This window comes from Capricornis sumatraensis, chromosome 23 (genome assembly GCF_032405125.1).
Source record: "Capricornis sumatraensis isolate serow.1 chromosome 23, serow.2, whole genome shotgun sequence".
NCBI classification, from domain to species: Eukaryota; Metazoa; Chordata; class Mammalia; order Artiodactyla; family Bovidae; genus Capricornis; species Capricornis sumatraensis.
Genome location: NC_091091.1, coordinates 12157911 through 12183771, shown reverse-complemented (window position 1 = coordinate 12183771; position 25861 = coordinate 12157911). Strand labels below are relative to the sequence as shown.

The 25861-nt window shown below is 43.0% G+C and overlaps 1 protein-coding gene across 2 annotated transcripts in view; it reads left to right on the top strand.

The window, feature by feature from the left end:
* Window positions 1-4039: 4039 nt before the first annotated feature.
* The window catches only part of PANK1 (pantothenate kinase 1), a 57231-nt gene continuing 35409 nt past the window's right edge, over window positions 4040-25861 (top strand). The window contains exon 1 of one of the 2 annotated variants that reach the window (XM_068961273.1): window positions 4040-4721. In XM_068961273.1, coding sequence (XP_068817374.1) covers window positions 4040-4721 — 682 coding nt within the window. Of the gene's footprint in view, window positions 4722-5476; window positions 5631-25861 lie in introns of those variants that run through there. The other variant, XM_068961274.1, reaches the window with a different exon arrangement.

Sequence of the window (25861 nt, the reverse complement as noted above, 5' to 3'; positions counted from 1 at the left end):
GACAGTTAAAATTCTAGTAATTCTTTTTAAACTATGTCTTGAAGAGTATCCTTTCCCAGGCTCATACTGTGTCATCAGTGTGGTTATTAAGTGGTAGAAAGCTTGGGCACATTGGACTTTATTTCCATTTTAGCAAGGAACTAGAATTTCTACAGTGATCATGTGTAGTGATGGCGTGGTGGACAGGTTTTAATCTGTGTCTTCAAAAAAATTAAGAGTAAATTAAAAGTCTAATTTATAGTAGTTAAAAACTAGCGCTGACCTCCCTCTTTTTATGGGGGGAGGGGAAGAGAGAGAGAGGGAGGAAAGAAGGAAAGTGGTAAGTGCTGAGTTAGACTGAAACAGACAAATATTGATATGGTTTACATATCAGTGTAAGTACAAGAATGTCATGATCATATCTACATTTTTAAAGGATCACCCTTCTTAAATATAAATCCCAGAGAGAATATAAGTAAAAGGTCTTGCTCCTTTTCTGCATATTTTATCTTACGTGCTGAAACCACCAGATTCCCAGTTGCCCAGACTGGAAACATAAAACTTATCCTGGCCTTACCTCTTCCTCGTTCTGCAGTTGGTTACTAAGTCCTATAAATTCTTTAAACAGTTTTTGAGTCCACTTGGTGATCTCATTCTGAATGGTATGTCCTTCACCTAGTCCCATCTCATGTCTTTCCTGGTTGTTTCCAGTAGTCTATCTGGTCCCTCCAACTAGGAAGCTCCTCTTCTATTTTATTCTCCAGACTGATGCCAGAGATCCTTCCAGAATGCAAATCTAGGAGTTTTTCCACAATCTAAAACTCTTCAGTGGTTTCTCGTGGCTTTCAGGAAAAAAGTCTGAATTGATTCCTGTGGTACAGAAAGCCATCTGAGATTTGGACCCCATCTCACCTTTTTGGGCATCACTCACCTCCTCCCTCGGTAGGTTGCCTTTCAGCCTTGTTGATCTCCTGGCAGGTTCCCAAGCATGCCAGATGGTTTCAAACCACCCGCAGGGTCTCCACTCCCTCAGTTCTGAATGGATTTCCTTCAGCCTTCCATGATGAAATTCCATCATTGGTCAAACTTCAGTTTAAGGGTCATTTCCTCCCTGAAGCCTATTTTAACACCCATCTCAGCCCCATCTTTCCCTTCTCTTCCCTGTTCCATCATTGCTCACTCTCTGGAGTCCTTTGGAGTTCCCTTCCATAGCATAGGTGACACACTTTGTTTTATTCACTGCAAAATTCACCGTGATGACAAGCGGGCCTCAGGAAGCGAGCTCTACCCTTAGGATATGTATATATTTCTGTATGTATGTTATTTTCAACAAGAAGTTTAAAAGGAAAAACTCCCTAGGTTATTCTTATGTACCCAGATGATGGAGAATCATTGACTTATCTCTCTGTCTCTGTCTCTCTCTTTCTATGAATTGTAAGCCCTTAGAGGGCAATGAAGCCATTTGTTTTAACTTTGTACTTACTCCCAGCATTTATTTTACTGCCTACAACATAGTGCACTCATAATAAATGACTGGTAAATAAATGAATGAACAGAGGGAAAGAGTGCCTTGTGGGTTCTTCCTCCCTCTCTCTCTTCCAAACATTATTTGTTCCATTCCCCTGCTGGAGCACATCGTATCGTTCATACCTCAAAATTACACCTCCGAACCGCAACCTCCCTGTGCCCCCCTGACTCCCTCACACCCCATAAACCTGTGATATGCCGCTTGGCTTCCTCTCTATCACATGCAAGGCATAACTGATTCAAGGCACCCAGAGCAAAGATGGGAGAAAAGAAGCAGGTAGAGGATGTTCTGTCCCCAGTACCAGTGCTCCTGCCCTACCTGGGTCTGAGCCACCTGGCTCAGCCCTTCCTCACCATGCCTGGGAATCATGCTGGAGAGGATATGTCCTTGGATACACTGCATTGCTAAACCTACTCTCTGCATTTCCGCTCTAAAGAGCTTCCTAAACTACTGAGCTTAAATTATGTCAGAATTTGAAAGCTTTATATTTGAATATTTAGGAGTGACAATCCAGGCGTTTTGTTTTTAGCAAATTTACAGTAGAAAGTGAGAGACACCTTGGGGAAATATCACCCAAGTCATTTTTTCAGTCACAAATAATTACCAAGAGCTTCCTAGGGATACAGTTATGAAAGAGAGTCATCTGCCTTAATGGAGATTACACTGTAGTGGGGGGAGACGCACAATCAAATAATATTGAGCATTTTTTATAGCAATTATGATGGGCTGGACACTTTACATATCTATTCATTTTATCACTGTAACAACTCAGTGATGTCCTATTATACCCCCATTGTGGTGTTACAAACTGAGAGTCATGAAGGTCAAGCGTAGGAGGAGGGAGCTCTAATCTTGTTCTAAGGGTCAGGGAAGGCTACTTTAAGAGGTTGAAGTAGAGATCTGAAGACTGAGTTGGAATCTGGTAAACAAAGACACCTGGGAACACACAAGGGAACACAGCAGATGAGAAGGGATGTTCGTGTGTTTGAGGAACTGAAAGGCTGCTCTATAGAGGGAGAATCAGGAGCTCAAGGTGAGGCTGGGGCTGGGTCATCTAGGTTTTTCCTTCATATTTGCAAATAATATGATAACATCAGGGAAACAAAAATAGGAGAATTAAGATTTATTCTTTAATGTGCATGCGAGCTCAGTCGTGTCCAACTCTGTGCAACGCTGTGGACTCTTAGCCCGCCAGGCTCCTCTGTCCATGGGATTCTCCAGGCAAGAATACTGGAGTGGATTGCCATGCCCTCCTCCTGGAGATCTTCCCCACCCAGGGATTGAACCCAAGCCTCCTGTGTTTCCTGCATTGGATTCTTTATCATTTAACCACCTGGTTTATTCTTTGCATTGTTCTTAATAAAAAAGAAGTCAAGGGACCAGTGCACTCAAGTGGTCATGGGTCCTAAAGCTGATTCCAGGTCAGACTCTGCTGGAAGGAATTCCCATCCAGGTACAGGCCCCTGGCTGCTGCTGAGTGCTCTGAGGCCTCTGACTCCTCTGTAGATTAAATAAGTACAGATGATGGAGAACATCACACACAGTAAGTTACACAATAAACATGACTGCGAGTATGGTTTATTCCCCTTTTTGGAAATGAAGGGTGATCTGCTAATAAGTGTAATAAGGATAACCAGCTCTTTGGGGCATTTACTGTGCACCAGGACTGTAGAAGATAGATTTCTCAAGACAGTTTCTAGAGTCAAGAGCTGAGGCCTCAAGGGATTGCACAACTTTGGGAAGGTCCTTAGCACCCAAATTTGTCCTGCCTACTGAGCATGCCCAGTCCTGTTTCCTGAAACCAGGTGTGTTAACTTGAGCAATGAGTTTCTCAGGGTTTGTTGAGTGCCTGAGTTGGAGTTTGAATCCAGCTCTGACTCCAGGGTTATGATGCTGTCTCCCCTGTGATGCTGCCTGCCCTTCTGAAAACACAGGCAACTCCTTACTCTATAAATAGGGTGACATTGTCTCCTGAGCGTCCTTTCTGGGTGAGGAAAGTGCTTTTTATAGCTTGGGACTGCTTCTGTTTACTTGGTCTCTTCCAGCACCGGTTAATCCCGCCTACATCTATGTCCTTCACTGTCCTTACACTGTATTCCTAGGTTCCTCCCTGTAAAAGACAACTCCAGGAGGCCACATGGTGTCTGTGAGTGCCAGCAAATAAATTACACTCCCCTCCCTCTCCAAATCCGCCTACCTGTCTATAAATAATCGTTCTCCTCCTTCCCCTCGTGCCTGTGAGTAGTTTGGTCACTTAACTAAACCCAGAGAAACACAGAGACGCTCACAAAGCTTTCAGGGAGGAGGGGACAACGTGAATGACCTTGCAAAGGTATCTAGCTCAGTGCGGACAGGATTAGCAAACCCAAACCTCTACATATATTTATTGTCTCCCCCCCTCCCCCCGCCCGCATTCCTCCCAAAGCTGCTCTTTCCTCTCACGCCGGCCTCGCCCAGTGCCTTCTCGGCTGGCTCCGCCATACAAAGCCCAGCCCGCCCATCTCTTTGCGAAGCCGGAGAACTTCAGTCCCCATGTTGAAGCTCGGCGGTGGCGGGCAGGACTGGGCATGCTCAGTAGCGGGAACAGGTCTGGGAGGCGAGGAAACCTCGTTGGAAGTCGCGCGACTGGGGCAGCGGGGGAAGGCGGCCTCTGGGGGCCCCGGCTGGGGGTGCGCGGGGATCCCCGATTCCGCGCCGGGAGCGGGCATGCTCCAGGCGGGCGCCGGGGGGCCGGCGCTCGAGGGGCAGGGCGTAGAGGAGGTGGGAACGCCGGAGGGAGGAGGGGAGGAGCGCCCGGCTCGCCATCCCCCAGCGCCGGCTCTGCGGCTGCTGAATCGGAAGCCGCAAGGAGGATCCGGGGAAATAAAGACGCCCGAGAATGACCTCCAGCGAGGCCGCCTGAGCCGGGGCCCGCGCGCCGCCCCACCAGCCTCTGGCATGGGCGACCACGGCGGGCAGCCTGAGCGCTCGGCCCCGCACGCCCCGGGGACTCCCGCCGGCGTCGGCGCTGCAGCCGTGAACGGGCTGCTGCACAACGGGTTCCACCCGTCGCGCCTCTGCAGCCGGGGCCCCCCGGGCGGCGGCGACGCGGCACCCCAGCGCCTGCCGCTCCAGCCAGAGCTCCAGCCACAGCCGCCGCCCCCTCAGCACGACTCCCCCGCCAAGAAATGCCGGCTGCGGAGGAGGATGGACTCCGGGAGGAAGAACAGGCCACGTAAGTCTCTCAGGGAGGGGAGCGCGGGCGCAGAGCTGGGCGCGACCCCCGGGAGTGGCGGGACAGGCACCTGAGCGCGCCCGGGGCATCCCAGCCCCGGCTCTCGGGGGACGGCTTTGAGGGGGCGCACGGGACTGATTCTTTCCCCAGGGGCGCTAGGCGCTACAGATCCCTTTCCTGCTTCCATCTGTGGAATGGGCCGATTTGACTCGGCTTCTGAGCTGCCCCTCGGGTGACGGCTCTGTAGAAGGCAAACGCGCTGGCCGCCTTACTAATTTGTCGGTGGGAAAATGCACGTGTGTCAACATTTGGTGAGGTCCGGGAGTAGGAGTCGAGCAGCGGTGGGGGGAGAGCCTGAGCTGCCGTCGCCCTTCTCCTCGTCCTTTTCTCTTCTGAGAGCTCATCTTTCTGGGGTTGGCGCTCAGGCAGTCAGCCTGTCCTTTGAATCGCAGAGGAGCCGCCAGCTCCCTGGGTCTATTGGCGAGCTCGAGGTCTGGAGGCGTGGAGTTTGACAGCCCCCCAAATCACAACCTATTAGAGGCTGTTTCCTCTCAGCCAATGAGAGGACTTGTTGGGAGGGACACACCCACTGATACCATGTGGGCCGGAACTATGTGGACCAATGAAGATTGGAGGTGGATTTTTTTTATTTTTTTTTCCTGAGAATGGGGAGGTAGAGTTGAGGTTTCCAATAGTAATATACAGTGCAGAAAGCTGAAATGCGTTATTTCACCATCTAAAGCTTGTATATATGTTAGTTCGTGAAGAGTCTCTCCCCCGCTGAAAGTTCTGAGATGCAAATTTGTAGATCAAGTTTTTACAGCTGTTTCTTATCTGAGCCGAACTTCTTTCAACTTGTTACCTCTTTCTGGGTCTCCCTAATGAAGCTTATAAATGGCAAAAAGCAAAGTAAGTAGAATGCATGCTAATAACGTGATTGCATTCAAACATGCATATTTGCGTATAGGTTATTTATTCTGTTTGATACAGGGAAATTGCTAGATATGCTTTAGATTCATCTGTAAAACCTTGATATTTGGCAGCTTCACTTTCTGCTGTTTCTGTTTATTGTCTTAGACGCTTAGCTTTTCTGCATTCAGTTCAAGTCTCTGAGACTTTGGGAAGCTTTTTAACCCAACTGTGGGACGCAGTAACTCTGATACTTGTGTTTTGTAAGTCTGAAATGTTCAGGTTCAAAGTTAACTTCTTGACGGGAACTTTGAACCCACACAGCAGATTGGTAGGGTTGTAAGGAAGGCATCTAAAACCTGAATTTCTGTTTTGTTTAGTTTTTTAACCTTGTTAGAAAGTGACTTTATTTATGCATTAGTATCGATTATTTATGATGTATTAACCTATTTCACTTCTTTTGAAGCCACATTTCATTTATTTCTCTGATTTACTTTAACAAACTATATTAGAGTTTAAAATGTAAATAGCTAGCTAAAATATAACAAAAGAGAACTGCTTTGAGTTTTTATTTAGTATTGCTAGCATAAATGGTCTATGTTTGAGTGTATCATACCTCTTGAAATAATTTTTGAGGAATTGAAAATTACTCTCTTAACAATTTTCTCTGCAGGAAGGCAAAGAAATAACCTTGAGCCTTAACTTTTGCTTGAAAATCCACTGGAAGCATTATTTAGAATATAAGAAAGTATAACTTTATGCCTGTGTGTTTTGTCAGGTATTGAAATAGGTTTTGTATTTTTTTTTAATGAGAAACCATAGGTATTTTAAGTTTAGTGATCATACTTATTTATCAACTTTTAAGAAGAATTCATCAAAATTGGTGTTTCATTGGCCTATTTTTTCCTCAAATTTGAACAAACATTTCTGAAATAAATTTTACATATTCTAAGCCACATCTGCTGTGTTCACTACCAAAATTTCTTAGTTGAAATTAGGTTTAATTTGGGATCCTTATACCTTGTGTATTAATATTCAAGTATCTTTTTACAAAAAAAAAGAAAAAAATTGCCCAATCAGTTGATTTTTAGGCAATCTAAAACAAATCTACTTAGACTTAAGTATCTCTCTATTTTCTGATGACTGATAAATTTTACATAAGCAATTATTACAAAGAGTATTTACATGCTTTAAATGAAATTTGAGTGTATTGTTGATAAAATCATCAAAGTTGAACAAATAACTATTTCCTACTTACAGTCTGCAACTTCAGACTCCTGCTTCTATCTGAACCAGAAGTGCTTTAGGACAGCCAGGTATCACTTCTCTCAGATAGGCACCTGGAATGCATATGTGGGTAGATGTGTTTCTATTTGGTAATATATTGGGTAGAGTGCAATACACTTTGAAATACTGCATGTTTGAAAACAATGAATGCAACGAAATAGGCAATTCAGTAGTTTTTGATTATTTAAAAAGATTAAATCTAATCCCTCAGTACAAGGACTGTTCCCAATCTTGTAATCTAAAAATCAGAGTAGTGGCAGGTTGATTTTGTTAAACCAGGAAATCTTGTCCACTCTTTTCATCAAAAGTACCATCACCTCACTCACTGTGCTTATCCTTGGAAAGCTTTTCCAAGACTTAACTGCTTCCTGTCTCTGCTACTGAGCAACTGTGTGGCCTCAACCAGGTTAGATCTCCTCTTGGAATGCTGGAGTCCATGAAATGATCTTCAAGGGTTGTTTCTTGTACTTTCAAAGTGCTGAGATACCAAAGAGCTGACAGTTCTTTCTTCATAACTTCCACACTAGTCACCTAGTCTACCACATGGCTTAGCATTTTATTATCATTTAAAAATTTTTTATTTTTGCCTTGTGCTGATTGTTCCCTGCATGTTATTGGTCTTATCTCCCTAATTAAGTTGGAAGTCTTATTATAGATGATAGTTTTTTTCATATGCTTTGCAACTTGGGTACATGAATACTTGATTGATGTTGACGAAAAAGGTACAAGTGACATCATCACCACCTCATCAAAGTAGCCATTTCCATCCGTGGGACAGACTAGGCAAAAGCCCGTCAATGGAGTCTCGATAAGGTCTGTATAGGGAGAGTCCTTTTGTATGCTCCTTGGTGTTCTGATTCTTTGAAGCATACGTAAGTAGCACCTTATGAAGTCAGCTCATTTCCCAAATATTTTGAAACTAATTTTATAGTCCTAATAAAATGCCAAGAGCCTAATGTTTGTAAATGGTGGAATTATCCAGACTCTGGAGGGCTTGAGTTTAAATTGCATCTGGATGACCTGGGGCTACTTATTTAACCTCTATGCTTCAGTTTCAGTATTCATAAGATGGAGCTAATCATACTATGTGATCAGGTTGATGGGAGGATTAAATAAGATATATATTATGTGTGTATAATACATATATATATATATATGTATAAACGTAAATTCCTCCTTGGCACATAGCAGTTATATGGCAAATGCCAGTTGTTACCACACTTGCAGAACACTGCCCACCGCTAACCCATAGGACAAGAGACTGAGCTGGCAGAGACACCTCAGATTGACTTTCTTGTTTAAAAAAAGGTGGGAGTTGGCTAATATAAGAAAGTCAAAACATTTTATTTGATTATCTATGACACTCCTAGTCCCATGGTTACTTCCAACACCCTTTGTCCATAAAAATATTACATCATACAAAATGGAGAGAACAAAGCAGGAAGAAGTACTCACAAATACCATCACCCAGAGAAAAGGGCTATTTAAAATGTGCCATTTGCTGAAGGTAATTTTGGATCACACTAAGATAAGCTTTCTTTTAATTTTTATTTTATGTTGGACGATAGTTGATTTACAATGTTATATTAGTTTCAGATATACAGCAAAGCGATTCAGTTTTACATACACATATGTCGCGTTTCAAAGTATCAATAGTTTCCAGGGCTATACAGTGGGCTTCCACGTGACTCAATGATAAAGAACCTTCCTGCCAACACAGGAGACACAGGTGACACAGGTTTGGTCCCTGGGTCAGGAAGATTCCCCTGGAGAAGGAAATGGCAACCCACTCCAGTGCTCTTGCCTGAGAGAAAATTCCATGGAAAGAGGAGCCTGGCGGGCTATAGTCCACAGGGTCACAAAAGAGTCAGACACAACTTAGCAACTAAACAACACCAGCAATGCTATACAGTAGGTCTTTTTTGATTATCTATTTTAAATACAGTACTGTATATATCAATCCCAAACTCCCAAATTACCCTTTTTTATTTGAAAATCTTAATAAAAGCATTTTCTTACAGCATTAAAGTGTCATTTGTAGTGGTTGTATTACATTCCCAATATTCCATTATATAGATATACCATAATCTATTTAACCTGTCTCTAATAGCTTTAGGCTGCAGCTTAGAGTCTCTAAACATCATAAACACTGCAGCAGCAACGATTTTGTACGTAACTCTTTTATTTTTGATGAAACTGATGAATATATAGTTTTTGGAGAAGGAACAGAAATGGCACAAAAAAGTATATAGCTGTTGCCTTGAAATCCTGTATATTTTAGACTCTAAGGATACTTGTAGATGAGCCACACTACTGAAGAGAGGAGAAAAATGCAAAGGAGATAACTGAGCCAGCAAACACTACTTTCTACATTTGCTGTGGAAAGGCAAATATTTGAGTGTCCTCAGAAGACTCAAGGATGTGAGCTGCCCTCTTCAACAAGCAGGAATAAGGCCTAGAGCAGTGCCTGCAGGTTCCTAGTAGAAGTTCTGGATTCTGAGATCATCCAGATAGAACACGAGCAGAAAATGGGCAAGAGTTCATTATACCCATAACACATTCATGGGGTATAAACTGAAGAAACACACATCTATTACCAGTTGTAGCTAGCCACCATTGACAAAGTGTAAGTCTTCACTTTTCTAAATATTAGGATATTTAGCTTTGGCACCTAGAATTTCCCCAACTTCTGAATCAGGCTAATGGAAAAACCAGGATATAAAGATAAATAGGTAGAATTCTCTGGCTGGAATATATATATATATATATATGCATTTTTATTAAAAGCATCATCAGAACTTCTAGATGGTGGAGAAGCTTTGCAAATCAGGAACAAAAGACTAGGATGGAAAACAGGGGCACACTCTAGAATTGCTACCTCTGGAATGTGGTCTGATTTCTACGTTTGTCAATAAAGTTATGAATTGTACAATGCACATTTGGATTAGAGATTTATGAATTTAAGGGCCCAAGTGTTCAGTGTCTAAGTGGTTAAATTAGGTGTTAGGATTCATTAGGGACCTGAACACCACTTTTCCCCAAAAGGCCACTAAGTGAATTTCAACGTTAATATAAAACATAGTTTGTTTGGCACAGTAACCAAAAATTTTGATGGAAAGAGTGCTGTTAATTTTTAACATGTGGGACATTCAACAAGGGTATAAGGCAAAATCCAGCATGGTTTTTGGAGACATAATTAGTCAGGAAAGAAGAGTACTGGTTTTAATTAACAGGTTTTGGGTTGGTTTTTTGTTTTAATGTTTGTGATAGCCTGACTTTTAATAGTGTGTGTGTATGTTTTAATATAAACCAATTGGTTTGACTTCCATTACATTTAATTATATGCTTTAGCTTCACTGTGTAGGTCAGTGTTCACCTTGGGATGACAATATTCTGAATCAGATAGGGTGCCCAGAATTTCTAAGTAGACCTTTCCTCTGGATACTGCAGCTATCAAGCTTGGTATCTCATTACTTAATTTATGAGATCTTTTAGATACTTCCATTCAGTTCAGTTGCTCAGTCGTGTCTGACTCTTTGCGACCTCATGAATCGCAGCACACCAGGCCTCCCTATCCATCACCAACTCCCGGAGTTCACTCAGACTCACGTCCATCAAGTCAGTGATGCCATCCAGCCATCTCATCCTCTGTCAGCCCCTTCTCCTCCTGCCCCCAATTCCTCCCAGCATCAGGGTCTTTTCCAATGAGTCAGTTCTTCACATGAGGTGGCCAAAGTACTGGAGTTTCAGCTTTAGCATCATTCGTTCCAAAGAAATCCCAGGGCTGATCTCCTTCAGAATGGACTGATTGGATCTCCTTGCAGTCCAAGGGACTCTCAAGAGTCTTCTCCAGCACCACAGTTCAAAAGCATCAGTTCTTCAGCGCTCAGCCTTCTTCACAGTCCAACTCTCACATCCATACAAGACCACAAGAAAAACCATAGCCTTGACTAGACAGACCTTAGTCGGCAAAGTAATGTCTCTGCTTTTGAATATGCTGTCTAGGTTGGTCATAACTTTTCTTCCAAGGAGTGTCTTAATTTCATGGCTGCAGTCACCATCTGCAGTGATTTTGAGAGTTGGCTAATTGTATGTGTGTATGTTTGACTATATTTTCTCCTTGGGAATGTATTTGAAAGCAGTCAATGATTCCAGGGGATAAGGGAGTGTTATTTTTAGAGGAAGTTACATCAAAATAATGATCTGTGCCTCTAACAGATTTCTCTATAGTTTGGAAAGAAGGTGAAAATATTTAAATGACAATAATGGGTACTTACAGTGGTCACTTTGACCGAGTAACTAGCTTAGCTATGATTGAGCAACAGCTGTGTGTCCCATTCCTCCCTATGTGTCTTTACAAAAGTATGTGGTCACCACTCCCACACTCAATTTTTACTATGGGGAAAGAAAGGCCTGGAGAATTGAAGCAACCTACCTGACGTCAGTGAATGGCAGAGCCAAAATTCAAAGCCAAGTCTACCTCCATTTTCAGCTAGCTGCCTTTCTTTTCTGTCACATTAAGCCTATTATTTTTGGAAAAGGAGGTGTATTCTGTAAAACTTGTAGAAGAAATTGGTATATACAGTTGGTATACCTTTGGCAAAAAGCTCATTCATGTGTTTGTGGAGGTAACAGTAGCTGATGTTAAGGGACACTTACTCTGTGCCAGGAACCAAAACATTTTACATGGATTATCTCATACGGCACTCCCAGCTCCCTATGAGATAGGTCCTACTCTAGATTTATTTCTTGTGTCCCCCCGAAATTCAGATATCAAAATCCTAACCCCCAAGATAATGGTAATAAGAGGTGGGGCCTTTGGGAGGTGATTAGGTCATGAGGACGAGCCCAGAGAATTCTCCAGAGGTTAAAAGCAAAAAGAGAGCTATCTATGGATAGCCAGCAAGGGACTACTGTCTGGCACATGGAACTCCACTCGATGTTGTGTGGCAGCCTGGAGGGGAGGGGAGTTTGGGGGAGAATTGATACATGTATATGCATGGCTAAGTCCCTTCACTGTTTACCTGGAGCTGTCACAGCGTTGTTGATCGGCTATACCCCAATACAAAATAAAAAGCTTAAAAAATAAAATTTAAAACAAGACAGCTTTCTAGGAATTGAGCTCACCAGACACTGAATCTGCCAGTGTCTTAATCTTGAATTCCAGGACTGTGAGGAATAAATTTCCGTTTATCCTTCTCCAAGAAACTGAGCAAGGGCTCCAGGACTCGGGAAAATTGAGCTTAGATTTGGACTCTGCTGGGCCAGGAGACCAGACTCAGGACCCTCTTGGATTCCCAGGATGAATGGGTAGTGTTCTAGAGTGGAAGGAGCTTTGGAGTCACCAGACCTGGATTCAGAGCCTCATTCTACTACTTGTTCACAGTGCAGTCTCAGTTGAGATGCTTAACTTCTCAGAGGCTCACTTTGTTGACTACAAATAACTGACGTCTGTCTTACCAGTGGTGAGGACCAAATGTGGAAAATGGGGCTTCCCAGGTGGCACTAGTGATAAAGAACCCACCTGCCAATGCAGGGGACAGAAGGGATGTGAGTTCCATCCTTGGGTCGGGAAGATCCCCTGGAGAAGGAAATAGGTACCCACTCCAGTATCCTTGCCTGGAGAATCCCATGGACAGAGGAGCCTGGCGGGCTACAGTCCATAGGGTCGCAAAGAGTCGGACACGACTGAAGGGACTTGCACGCACACACACACCTTACCAGTTTTGAGTACCAAATGTGGGAAATGCAGGTGAAGTCTCGTATAGTAGAATGCCTATATCCCGATATGTGCAGAGTAAAAGATATTTTACTATTCATACTAGCTACTATTTATAAAAGGATTCAATATTAATTTTCTTGCTATTATTTAGTCACAGAGGCTTTCAAATCTTTTTGAAACCTCAGGATTCTTATCAACCCATCTTGCTCTGACTGAGGACTTTTGTGGACAGGGTTTCAGAGTATCCTCCAACCTGATCTGACATTGTCTCCTAAATGGAAGCTTCCTTAATTCCTTCTGAGGTTTCTGGAAGCAGGACACATGGCTGTGTCATGTCTTTATCTCCCTGTCACTTTCATAGATGACATGGGAACTCTTGAGACCAAGTACGAGCAGGCCCTGCCTGAGAATGATGTGAATGAGAAAGCTGTGTAATTTATGTAACTGCTAATCTCGTGTCAGGACAAAGTTATTTTAAAACAGGAAGTATCTTCCTTTGATCTTTTACCATTTGATATCTCAGCCCTTGAGTGAGGCAGATAGGCACGATGGAGAGGAGAGAGATTAGGAAAGGGAGCACTTTTCCTTTATAAAAGCTGCACAAATTGAAGAAGGCTTCAGAATTCAGAACAGCCACATCCAGTGCTTAGGTGTTGTTTTTTTAACCCTCAGCCTAGCAAACTTTGTTCTGGCAGAAGATGAGATGGCTACTTCTGGGCGCTTGTTGCCTGCAAGTCCAGAATATGAACCTTCTGGTGTTGTCTGGCCTTGACTCTATGCTGAATCTGAGGCCATGGGACTTTAGATAGAGGCTCAGGACACTGTGGACCTGTAGGGACCTCTGGAAGCTAAGGCCAGCCTAGGTGGTACCAGTTACCAGGAATCCTGGGGCTTACAGAAAAGCAACTGCTTTACAGTCTGAAGTAGGCAGTCCGGGAGTGAAACAGACAGGGATAGTCTTAGCTGACCTGGAGTTCAGTCTCAGTTGACTTGAGAGTCAGCAGTATGGTGCGTCTTCCATCAAAACACAGGCACTCAATAGAAATTATGGGGGTCGATGTTAGAGATCCATCCTTACACTAAGTCAGAATCCATCTCACAATTTCTACCCCGTGTTCCTTGACAATGCAGCACGTCTAATTTATCTTACATAGATATTTAAAGATAGCTATTTTATTTTGACTTTCCCTTAGGGTCCCACCCTTTGAAGAACCAAGAGCCACACTCTCACCTGCCAGATTCCTTCACCCATGTGATTCAGTACAGGTTGTATTGACTTACCAGAAAGTATTAAACTGTAGACTACAGGATGACTTCTTTTAGACTGTCATAAACGAGATCAGGTAAGCATTGACCTGGGTGACCTTGAGGACTGAGATTTAATACTCCTCATGGGTCGCACAGGGGTCAGTCAGTTTTTATTCCTTTGAGCCAAGGGACCGTGCTAGACTCTGGGTGTGATAGTTGATTTCATGTGATTCCAAACTGTAGTGTAGCCTGAAACCAGTTCCATGACTTCATTCTACTCCTATGCTGTGGCAGTTCCTTAAGTCCTGAAACTGTGTCTATGAGTCAGAAGGCTTGAACATAGTTAAAACTGTTCACTGTTCATATTTCCTCAGCTACCTTCATTTGATGAAAAACATCTAAAGCGATACCATGTATTTAGAAGGAAGATAGCATGAGTTTGGTCAGGGAGATATCACATCTTCTTTCCTTTCATGGAAGCTTTTTACTGTGAAGAACTAGCCCAAATGTGATTTATTCTTTGCAGTGACCACATAATATTTCATCAGCAATCTTTTAAATTTTATTTTTTTCTTAATTAGAGGATAATTACTTTACAATATTGTGATGGTTTTTGCCTTACAGCAACATGAATAGGCATTAGGTATACATATGCCCCCTCCCTCGTGAACCCCTTTCCCACCTCCCTGCCCATCCCACCCCTCTAGGTTGTCACAGAGCACTGGCTTAGGGTGCCCCGCTTCATACATGGACCTCCCACTGGCTGTCTGTTTTACCTGTTGGTGATGTATATGTTTCAATGCTATTCTCTCAGATCGTCCCACTCTCTCCTTCCCCCACTGTGTCCAAAACGTCTCTGTCTCCTTTGCGTCAGCAGCCTTACAGAGTGGTTCAGTTCAGTTCAGTCGCTCAGTCATGTCCAACTCTTTGCGATCCCATGAATCGCAGCACACCAGGCCTCCCTGTCCATCACCAACTCCCGGAGTTCACTCAGATTCATGTCCATCGAGTCAGTGATACCATCCAGCCATCTCATCCTCTGTCGTCCCCTTCTCCTCCTGCCCCCAATCCCTCCCAACATCAGAGTCTTTTCCAATGAGTCAACTCTTGTACATGAGGTGGCCAAAGTACTGGAGTTTCAGCTTTAGCGTCATTCCTTCCAAAGAAATCCCAGGGTTGATCTCCTTCAGAATGGACTAGTTGGATCTCCTTGCAGTCCAAGGGACTCTCAAGAGTCTTCTCCAACACCACAGTTCAAAAGCAGCAGTTCTTTGGTGCTCAGCCTTCTTCACAGTCCAACTCTCACATCCATACATAATCAGAGGGCACCATTAACAAAGATGCCAGAACCAGCTTGGGCAAACCAGGAGTTCCAGTGGTGTGCTGGAAGTGGCTACTGCAGGCTCTGGGAGCCAGCTGTATATATTACATCCCAACTCTGCAGTCAGTGTCCTTGCATTGACAGCTTGAAATTGGCTACAGTAAGTGTATTTACACAATGGAAATTGGCAAATGCTGAAAATCAGGGCTTTATTTTCAGAGATCCAGTTGTTAAATATTTACCACTGACCGTAATACAGGTCACATGTCACTCAGAGAAGAGTCCCAGAGGACAGCAGTAATACAAACTGAATTATCACAGCTTTGGGGTCAGAGAAAGGGAGAAAAAGCTCAATATATCTTCTGATACTTAGGACAGTACCAGAATATGAGACATTAGATGATGGAGCCTCATTCTCAGGAAAGAAAGTATTCTACAAATGTTTGAAAACGCACTGTAGTATAAGGGTAGGATTTAGACTCACATACAGTCAACCCTCTGTACCTGAAGATTCTGTATTGGCAGAGTTCAGCCAACTACAGATTCTATTAAAATATTTGAAAAAGTTCCAGAAAGTTCCAAAAGGCAAAACTTGAATTTGCCATGCACTGGCAACTATTTATATAGTATTTACATTGTATTACGTATTATATGTAATCTAGAGATCATTCCAATGAGGGAGGGGTGCAGTTTCTATCCCCTGTATACAGGAGGATGCATGTAGGTTGTATACAAATACTATGCCATTTTATATAAGGGACTTGAGCATCTGAAGATTTTGGTATCCACTTGGTGGGTGGCGGGGTGCCGGGGTCCAGCCCCGGTGGATCCAGGGAATTCAAAGGTGGGGACGGCGTCGGCGTCATTGGAAAAATACATATTTAATTACAGATATATAGAGAGATTAGAAATGGATAGTATAGAAAGAAAATTAGTGGAGAAAAAGAGGCTGAATAACTTGGTTTACGTGGAATAGCATCCATGCTCCAGATGGGAATTCAGCCAGAAAAATGGGGAGCAAGAAAGAAATGACATGGGGGAATCAGTCTTTCCGGAAACTGATCCAATTTCTTTATTTTTGGGTTTGCTTATATACCTTTTGTTACACATAGGGATGAATACAGAGTCACGTAGGGGTCAGCAGTCCTGACCTTAATCAAAATCAGGTGCTTCACATAAAAAGGTCTTAGGGATTTTACATCATCTTCTGGCCATGAGACCTGCTGACATTTTATGATCCTTTCTTTCTGATAACCAAAAAACTTATTTTTTCCAAGGGTGTTTTTTCTTAAACCAGGCACCACCCTCCAAATAAAGTTACATTCCTATAGGGTGAGGGTGTAGTGAGTTACAATCAAGAAAGAAATTTATTTAACCCAAGGTTAACATGATTAATCTTAAAGGTTAATACTTATTTCTCCTATATGCTTAAAGGTTAATACTTATTTCTCCTATATGCTAACTATATTCATTATAAGGGCAGGGAACATGGAGATTTAGCAGCAAACATCAACCCAACAAATGAAAATCCTTTCACCAATGTTCCCCTTAAGATCTATTTAGTCTTAAGATAGTGATAAAGTTACATTTTTACATAGCAAGGACACAGTGATTTATAACAAAGTACAGTGATCTATTACAAAAGAGAAAATCCATTAACTCAAAAAGTCTAGTATTGCTAACCTTAAAACTACTATATTTCCTTTTCTATATTCCAAATACATTGATTAATATATTCCCAGGTGCCTAAGGATATGGAGGCCTGGCGGCAATCATTGACTCAACAATGAGAAAAGCCCTATGCTAATTAAGACTTTAAAAATACTCCAAAAACTCTCTGTGCTGTTTATGGTTGAGAGGTAGTAAACAATCATGTGCATAGTGGCAGCAGTATGGATAATCCTGTCACACAAACTAGTCTGTCAGCAGAGAGATTTGACCTAAGACACCCTTGTCACACCCAGGGCAGGGAATTAGCAGCAATTATTGGCACAACAAATGAAAAAACCCTTCACCAATATAATTCCTAACCAACCCACTATACTAATAATTTCCAACTCCCCAAAAGAATTTGCCTTTAGTAAGTCTAAAACATCTCGTGCCTCTCAGATTGGGAGGCTGTAAACAATCACATGCAGCCGGACGAACCTATACAGGCGGGCTAGATAACCTTCAGAGGAGTCTGTAAGCTGAAACACTCTTGTCACGCCCAGGAATTTTTATTGCCTTGGAGTTGCACGTTTACTCCTTCTCCTAGAGAAACGGTTATAGGGGAGAGCCCCCCGTAAAGTCAGAGGTGTAGGTGAGAGCATAAAACAGACTCTGGTTTTGGGGCAGATGCTCGGGAACAGGGGGTTTCCTGAGGCTTGATCACGCCTTTGCCTATACCAAGCCTCCTTCCTCATGACCTTTGCCATGGGTGGAGTTCTGCCAGGGGCGGGGTGGGTGGTGTTCAGGGTTCTGGAGCAAATCCCCCTTGGATTTTAGATGAACAACTATTATCTGCTTTCCTTTTTCCCTCTGAAATTTCTACATCAAAAATAGTTAGGCTTGGGACTTCCCTGACAGAAGTAGGAAATGGCCACCCCCGTTCAGTATTCTTGCCTGGAAAATTCCATGGACAGAGGAGCCTGGTGGGCCCCACTCCTTGGGATCACAGAGTCAAACATGGCTGAGCACACATGCACACATGCTTCCCTGGTGGTCCAGTGGTTAAGACTTTTGCCTTCCAATGAGGGGGCTGCAGGTTCTATCCCCAGTAAGGAAGCTAAGATCTCACATGCCTCATGGCCAAAGCCAAAGCATGAAACAGAGGCAATGTTGTAACAAATTCAAAAAGACTTTAAAAATGGCCCCCACAGAAAAAAATCTAAAAAATAAAATAGTTGGGCTCCGGTAGCTCAAATGGTAAAGAATCTGCCCGCAATATAGGAGACCTAGGTTTGCTCCCTGGTCAGGAAGATCCCCTGGAGCAGCGAATGGCAACCTACTGCAGTATTCTTGCTTGCACAGAATTCCACGCACATAGGAAAATGGAGGGCTACAGTCCATGGGGTTGCAAGGAGTCCGACACAACTGAGTGACAAACGCTTTGGGGCTAGTGCTGGATGACCCAGCAGGTAGAACGAGCAGGTAGGTGTTAGTGTACCACCAGTGCAGCATGGGAATCAAGGAAAGGAGATGACAACATACGTGTCTTTGTGTGTGTGTGAATGTGTATACATATATGTTCGCACCCATAGCAAAATCATAACCTTGGACTTCTTTATACTTCTTTCATAATTCACCATTGCTTTTATTTGAATAACAAATTTTGAGTTACACTCTTCATCGCTTGTCGATTGGAGAACAATATAATTTTTCTTTCAGTTCAGTTCAGTTCAGTCGCTCAGTCGTGTCTGACTCTTTGCGACCCCATGAATCGCAGCACGCCAGGCCTCCCTGTCCATCACCAACTCCCGGAGTTCACCCAAACTCATGTGCATCGAGTCGGTGATGCCATCCAGCCATGTCATCCTCTGTCGTCCGCTTCTCCTCCTGCCCCCAATCCCTCCCAGCATCAGGGTCTTTTCCAATGAGTCAACTCTTCGCATGAGGTGGCCAAAGTACTGGAGTTTCAGCCTCAGCATCAGTCCTTCCAATGAACACCCAGGATTAGTCTCTTTTAGGATGGACTGGTTGGATCTTCTTGCAGTCCAAGGGACTCTCAAGAGTCTTCTCCAACACCACAGTTCAAAAGCATCAATTCTTTAGCGCTCAACTTTCTTCACAGTCCAACTCTCACATCCATACATGACCACTGGAAAAACCATAGCCTTGACTAGATGGACCTCTGTTGGCAAAGTGATGTCTCTGCTTTTAAATATACTATCTAGGTTGGTCATAACTTTCCTTCTAAGGAGTAAGCGTCTTTTAATTTCATGGCTGCAGTCACCATCTGCAGTGATTTTGAAGCCCCAAAAAATAGTCGGACACTGTTTCCCCATCTATTTCCCATGAAGTGATGGGACCAGATGCCATGATCTTCGTTTTCTGAATGTTGAGCTTTAAGCCAACTCTTTCACCCTCCTCTTTCACTTTCATCAAGAGGCTATAGGTATAAATCCAGCTCCAGATGAGCCTTGCCGATTTAGAATTTCTATGTTGATTCAGAATTTACTGCTGCTGAAGCATCAGGGTGGAGTTGCCAGAATAGCTTCATTTCATGTTTCTGATTACAGTGGGCAGGTTGAAATTTGTCTCAGCCGGGAGGAGAAAGAACTTGGTATGTAAGTTTGCTTCCAAAACAGATCTCTCAAGCGAAAAAGGGACTTCTCCATTTCATCCCCACTTGAATTTTACTCCAAAGGCAGCTCATTGTGCTCCTTTTATTCTCTCACTGCCTGAAGAAGTGTTTGGAGAGTGTTGGGATTTTTGTTTTTAAATCTTTTTATTTAGGAAAATTTCGCACATTATACAAAACTAGAGTATATCGTATAACTAACTGCTAAGTACTCATCGCTCAGCTCAGTTATCAGCTCATGTCCAATCTTATTTTATTTAGGCTATTACATGCAAATCTTCCCCTCCCAAACTGGATGATATTGAAAGCAAATCTCAGATATCGTATCATTTCAATGGTAGATATTTTCATATATATGTTTAAAGGATAAGAATGCTTTAAAAAAATAGACATAATCTGTTATTTGCTAAAAACATTAACAATGTATTATATCCAATTGAGAAAATAGTATTTTATGATGCACAATGAGATGAATAAATTCAGTTATCTAACCATGGTTAAAATCGTTGCATCCTATTTGTTGATAGCTGAAAATCTGATATCATGTTTCCCTGAAGGATTCTTTTTCTGTTTTGGGCGGTTCAGTACCTTTTATCATTTGTTTATCATTAATTTTTAACCATTTCTTCATGGTCAGATTTTGAAACCTTTCTTGGGGTGAAATAGTGCTGTGCCCCAGAACAGATGCTTTGGGATCACTCCAAAATCACTGAGATAGAAGCATCTGGTGTCTCCTATGTAGTTTTTGTCTTGAGCTTGAGAGGTTTGTTGTTGTTTCGTTGCTCAGTTGTTGTCTGAGTGACCCCATGGGCTGTAGCCTGTCAGGCTCCTCTGTCCATGGGATTTCCCAGGAAAGAATGCTGGAGTGGGTTGTCATTTCCTTCTCCAGAGGATCCTCCCAACCCAGAGGTTGACCTTGTGTCTCCTGCATTGGCGGGTAGATTCTTCACCAGTGAACCACTAGGGAAGCCCTGATTGAGAGGTTAGGAACAGTCTTACAAGAATTTCACCCTCCTTTCTTCTGAAGTCAGTAGGGTGAGAACAGGCAAGCTAGCACTCACACTGGAGATAAAGACAAGTAGGATGTAGGTCTGGACTCGGGCCTGGCAATCTGGAAGTGCTAGATTAAGGGTTGAGCCAAGAGAGATGTTGCTGAAATTTGTGAGATATTTGTAATTCCAGGCAATCTCTCCACCGATGACCCTGTATTTCAAGTTAGCCACGAAAGAGAAAAAAAAAATCCTGAATCTATCTAGTATCACTTTTGTTTGTCAAGCATTCCTAGGGATCAAATCAGGTAAACATCAGTGAATTCTTAGTGATATATGAATTCATGTAGTCATGTGGTTAAGGCTGTGCTTCCAATGCATGGAGCATGGATTCAAGCCTTGGTCAGGGAACTAAGATTCCACATACTGCGTGGCATGGCCAAAAATAAATAAAGGGTGTGTGTGTGTGTGTGTGTGTAAACACCTGTATACCTGAAACTAACACAACGTTGTACAATCAACTATACTTCAATTTAAAATTTTTTGTTTTTTATTTATTTAAAAGCTGTAATTAAAAAGCTGGAGATCACATAACTAATGTTTGGGTGGGTTCATTAACCTCTCTGCGCCTCAGTTTTGTCATCTGTAAATTGAGCATAATAATAGTGCCTACTTCATTCGGTTATGAGAATGTAATATTGCCTGTGAAGCTCCTAGCACAGCACCTGGCACGTAGTATGCCCTTAACATTAGTTGTTACAATGCTGCTGCATTTTTTATAGACCCTGGAATCAACTTCTTCAGAATTTCTAAAAAGAGACCTGTGATTGGCATGTGTGCAGCCCTAAAGTATTTTTTGAAATTTGACCTGTGTGTCTATGCCCACATATACAGATAAACTTGCATAAGCTAGTACTTCAGCACACGTTTACCACACTCCATTAAATTTTGGGCAAGGCTTAGGCATATTTGGTTGGCAAATGCTCTCACAAGTAAATGGATAACCTGTTGCGTCCTGATTATTGTTGTCTTAGAGTTTTAGCATGTATAAGATTTAGAGGCTTTTTGTTTGATTTTTTTTTTAATGTTTACTACAAGTAAACTGAGGAGCTGTTAGATATTTTACTATTCAGCTTTTTGTGATACATTTCCAGTAAATCTTTTCAAGCTATTGCATCAGTTTTGATTCAAGAAATCTCTGAGGTTGTAGGGAAAACTGCAAAACCAGTTAGGATTTACGCCTACTGTCTGTGACTCAAATTTGTCTCCGTATTGTGTAATCCAAAGAAAGTGCAGAGATAAACTGGATGCTGAGGTTCCCGACGCTGCACCTGTCATCCATAAATGACAGTTTTCCGGTCTTTATGTTCATCAAAACAGCATCATTCTTATTGGTTAACTTAACGTTAAATAGGTGATATGTTTTGTAAAATAAACCAACTTAAGTAAGATATTGTTTTTACCTCTTTCATATTTGAGATCCAGAGTTAAGATGTTTTAAAAAAAAGCTCCCATGCTCAAGAGTTTGACAGTCTCACCTTAGTGATAGAGAAGGGTACCATGCCTCCAAACTAAGTGGCACCAGGCAGATAGAATATTTTGAATACTCATCTATCTGTGAAGTTTGAATCTCTTTTCCCAATTAGATATTACATCTGGCTGTTCCTGCTGATCACAGCAATGATCACTTCTGGCATCTTGGCAGCGATAACCCAGAAGGCAGCTGAGAATCTGGAAGGAAACAAACACTTCTGACCCGCCAAAAATCAGTGTTGGAAAGTAGATCAAGTTGGAGATGCTTGTGCATTTTACACTTGGAGTACTTCCTGGACTCTCTTGAGTCTATTTACTTTCACCCAAGTCACAGCTTTAACAGACTTGATTTTCTGGTTTCTCTGCAATCATACTTAGCAGGTTAGGGATTGACATTACAGTACACTGACAGCAGCCAAGAAATTAACAGCAATAGCTGAAAAGAAAGACATAGAAAGCTATAACAGAGACAGATGAATACTCAAACCAGAGCAGCCTGAGAAGCACAAGTTTATGTGGTACTTGAGGGCATCAGTATATAGTGGGTACAGTAATTGATTCTCACATGACTCCGAGTCATCAAAAGAGCTAAGATTTTCTTCATGTTTCTTTAAGAATATGAGAAGTGAGCCATGCATTTTAGAAAGATTTCCTTCCAAAACTATTTATAATTTGGCATTTATATCTTAAAAGTCATTGGTAAAATGCATGGATTGGGTCAGAGCTTTATATATGTTATGAAATCTGCTTTATTGAGACATGCTGCTGCTGCTGCTGCTGCTGTAAGTCGCTTCAGTCGTGTCTGACTCTGTGCGACCCCATAACGGCAGCCCACCAGGCTCCGCCGTCCCTGGGATTCTCCAGGCAAGAACACTGGAGTGGGTTGCCATTTCCTCCACTGCATGAAAGTGAAAAGTGAAAGTGAAGTCGCTCAGTCGTGTCTGACTCCAAGCGACCCCATGGACTGCAGCCCACTAGGCTCCTCCATCCATGGGATTTGCCAGGCAAGAGTACTAGAATGGGTTGCCATTGTCTTCTCCATTATTGAGACATATACACATACAATTCACCCGTTTAAAGTGCCCAGTTCAGTGGTTTTCAGCATATTCACAGTGAAACCATTAACACAATTTAGGCTACATCATCACCCCCTAAAAACACCTGATTAGCAATCACTCCCCTTTTCTCCCACAACTCCTAGGCCTGCTGCTGCTGCTGCTGCTAAGTCTCTTCAGTCGTGTCTGACTCTGTGCGACCCCATAGACGGCGGCCCACGAGGCTCCGCCATCCCTGGGATTCTCCAGGCAAGAACACTGGAGTGGGTTGCCATTTCCTTCTCCAATGCGTGAAAGTGAAGTCACTCGGTCGTGTCCGACTCTTAGTGACCCTATGGACTGCAGCCCACCAGGCTCCTCCATCCATGGGATTTTCCAGGCAAGAGTACTAGAGTGGGCTGCCACAACTACTAATCGTTTTGTCTCTATAGACTTGCCTATTGAGGATGTTTCATGTGTGTGGAATCATATGATATCTGGTCTTTTGCGATTGGCTCTTTTCACTTAGCATAGTGTTTTCAAACTTCACTTGTGTGTTAGTTTGTTTCAGTATTGCCTTCCTTTTTATTGCCAAATGATATTTCATTGTATGGACATGTCCTATGTTACTTATCCATTCATCAATGGATGTATATCTCTGTTGTTTCCACTCTTTGACTATTATATGTAATACTGCTCTGATCATTTACATACAAATTTTTGTGTGGGCATATGCTTTCATTTCTCTTGGGTATATACCCCAGACTGCAATTGCTAGATTATAGACAAGCTTATGTCTAACCTCTTGCAAAACTGCCAGACTATTTTCCAAAGTGACTGCACTGTTTTATATTCTGACCATCGGTATAGGAGAGTTCCAGTTACTCCATATCCCCATCAACACTTGTTATTTTCCATTTTTTAAATTATAGCCATCCTAGTGGGTTTGAAGAAATACCTCATTGTGGTTTTGATGTGCATTTCCCTAAAAAAGTGCCCTTACATCCCTCCAACACTAGCATCCTGTGATTTTGAAACATTTAGTAGGTTCAAACTTTATCTGCAGTTTAATTAGAAGGTTCCTGAATGTCTGGGAAGTGTCAGACTTTACTGTGCTCAAAAGAGAACTGTGCACAAAACTGCTGCCCTTTGTAAATATTAAAGGATTGTTTTAATTAAGTAATGTCTGGTACAAGGACAGTGTGAATTTCACTCATAGCAGAATTTTCAATTCTTCTTTCCAGACTTCTTGATTAATGATCAGTCCTTGCAGAGGAGAATGTAATGGCAGGAGACCAGGTTCATTGCTGCATCCTGACTCCGCCATAGTGCCTCCCAGTCTACAGAACAAAGTGTCTGTTCATTGAATCGGTGGCGGCGTAAGCATATAAATTGGTCTCAGGTCACTGAAGGAGGGTCCTTGTGACCTCCTTGATTTCAGCTTGTATTGCCATGTGAGCAGTTAGCACATCTTTTCTCAGTCCCCACCCAGCTAAACCTGAAAGGTTTGCCAGGCTTTCACAGCTAAAATGAATGAACAAAGCTCATTTCTGGTAGCCCTGTTGTTCTCTGCAGTGCCACCTAGCAATGCTGTTCTCCCCAAAGCCTCTTTAATTAACCACTCCCTGGTATTAAATTGTCAATAGAGTCCCTAGAGTAAGGAAGCATGCTCTGGTGGCTTGTCAAGACACAAAGCTAAACCTCTTGGAGATTTAAACTGGGATTTGTTTAAGGAGGTAATGAGATTACCATCTTGAGCTTCAGTGCAGGGCATTAGGAAGCTGGGAGAACCATTCTTAAGTGGATGCTGGGATCAGCTCTGGTGGCTGAAACGGTCACACTGGAGATAGTCATACGGGTGCACTGCCTTCAGGGCCCCTTGGCACATCTCTGCATGGTCAAAACGGTGGCATCTTCTTTCTAATTCATGGACTGTGTTTCTGATGAATTGTTGTTTAGTCACTAAGTCGTGTCTGACTGTGACCCCATGGACTGTAGCTCATCAGTCTCCTCTGTCCATGGAATTCTCCAGGCAAGAATACTGGAGTGTGTTGCCATTTCCTTCTCCAGGGGATCTTCCCAGCCCAGGGATCAAGTCCATGGCTCCTGCCTTGCAGGTGGATTCTTTACCGCTGAGCCACTGGCAGAGCCGTTTCTGATGAGTAGAGTGGTGTAACTAAAGGTGGAGGCCACAGGGAAGATCTGTAATTGCCACCCCAGGTGGTGCAGTGGTAAAAAATGTTTCCTACCAAGGCAGGAGACTCGGGTTTGATCCCTGCGTCAGGAAGATCCTCTGGGGGAGGAAATGGCAACCCACTGCAGTATTCTCACCTGGAAAAGTCCATGGACAGAGGAGCCTGGTAGGCTACAGTCCATAGGGTCCCAAAGAGTAGGACACAACTGAACATGCACACACACACACCCGCTACCCCCCACCCCCAACACACGCACACACACACACACACTCAGCCTGAGAATATTGCAATGGAATGGGAAACAAGTTTCATCTGCCTTTCATTTCTCCTCCTTAAGACCTGTTGCAGGAAAGCAGGGCTGGACTTCAGGGGTGAGGGCTAGAAGATGAGTTTGATTGGCACTGTGGTGACATTCCTCGCTGTTCTGACTTCTTGTAAGAAGGTGGAATGGAGAGAGAGATTCCAGGACCTTGGAAAAGAGATTGCACCTCACTGGGCCTCTCAGCAACTTGTGGAAGAGACTCGAGGAAAAGTTTGTTTTAGCCTCAGTTTGACATTTTGGGTCCCCTCATGTCTGGCTCCCGGAGAAGGCAGTGGCACCCCACTCCAGTACTCCTGCC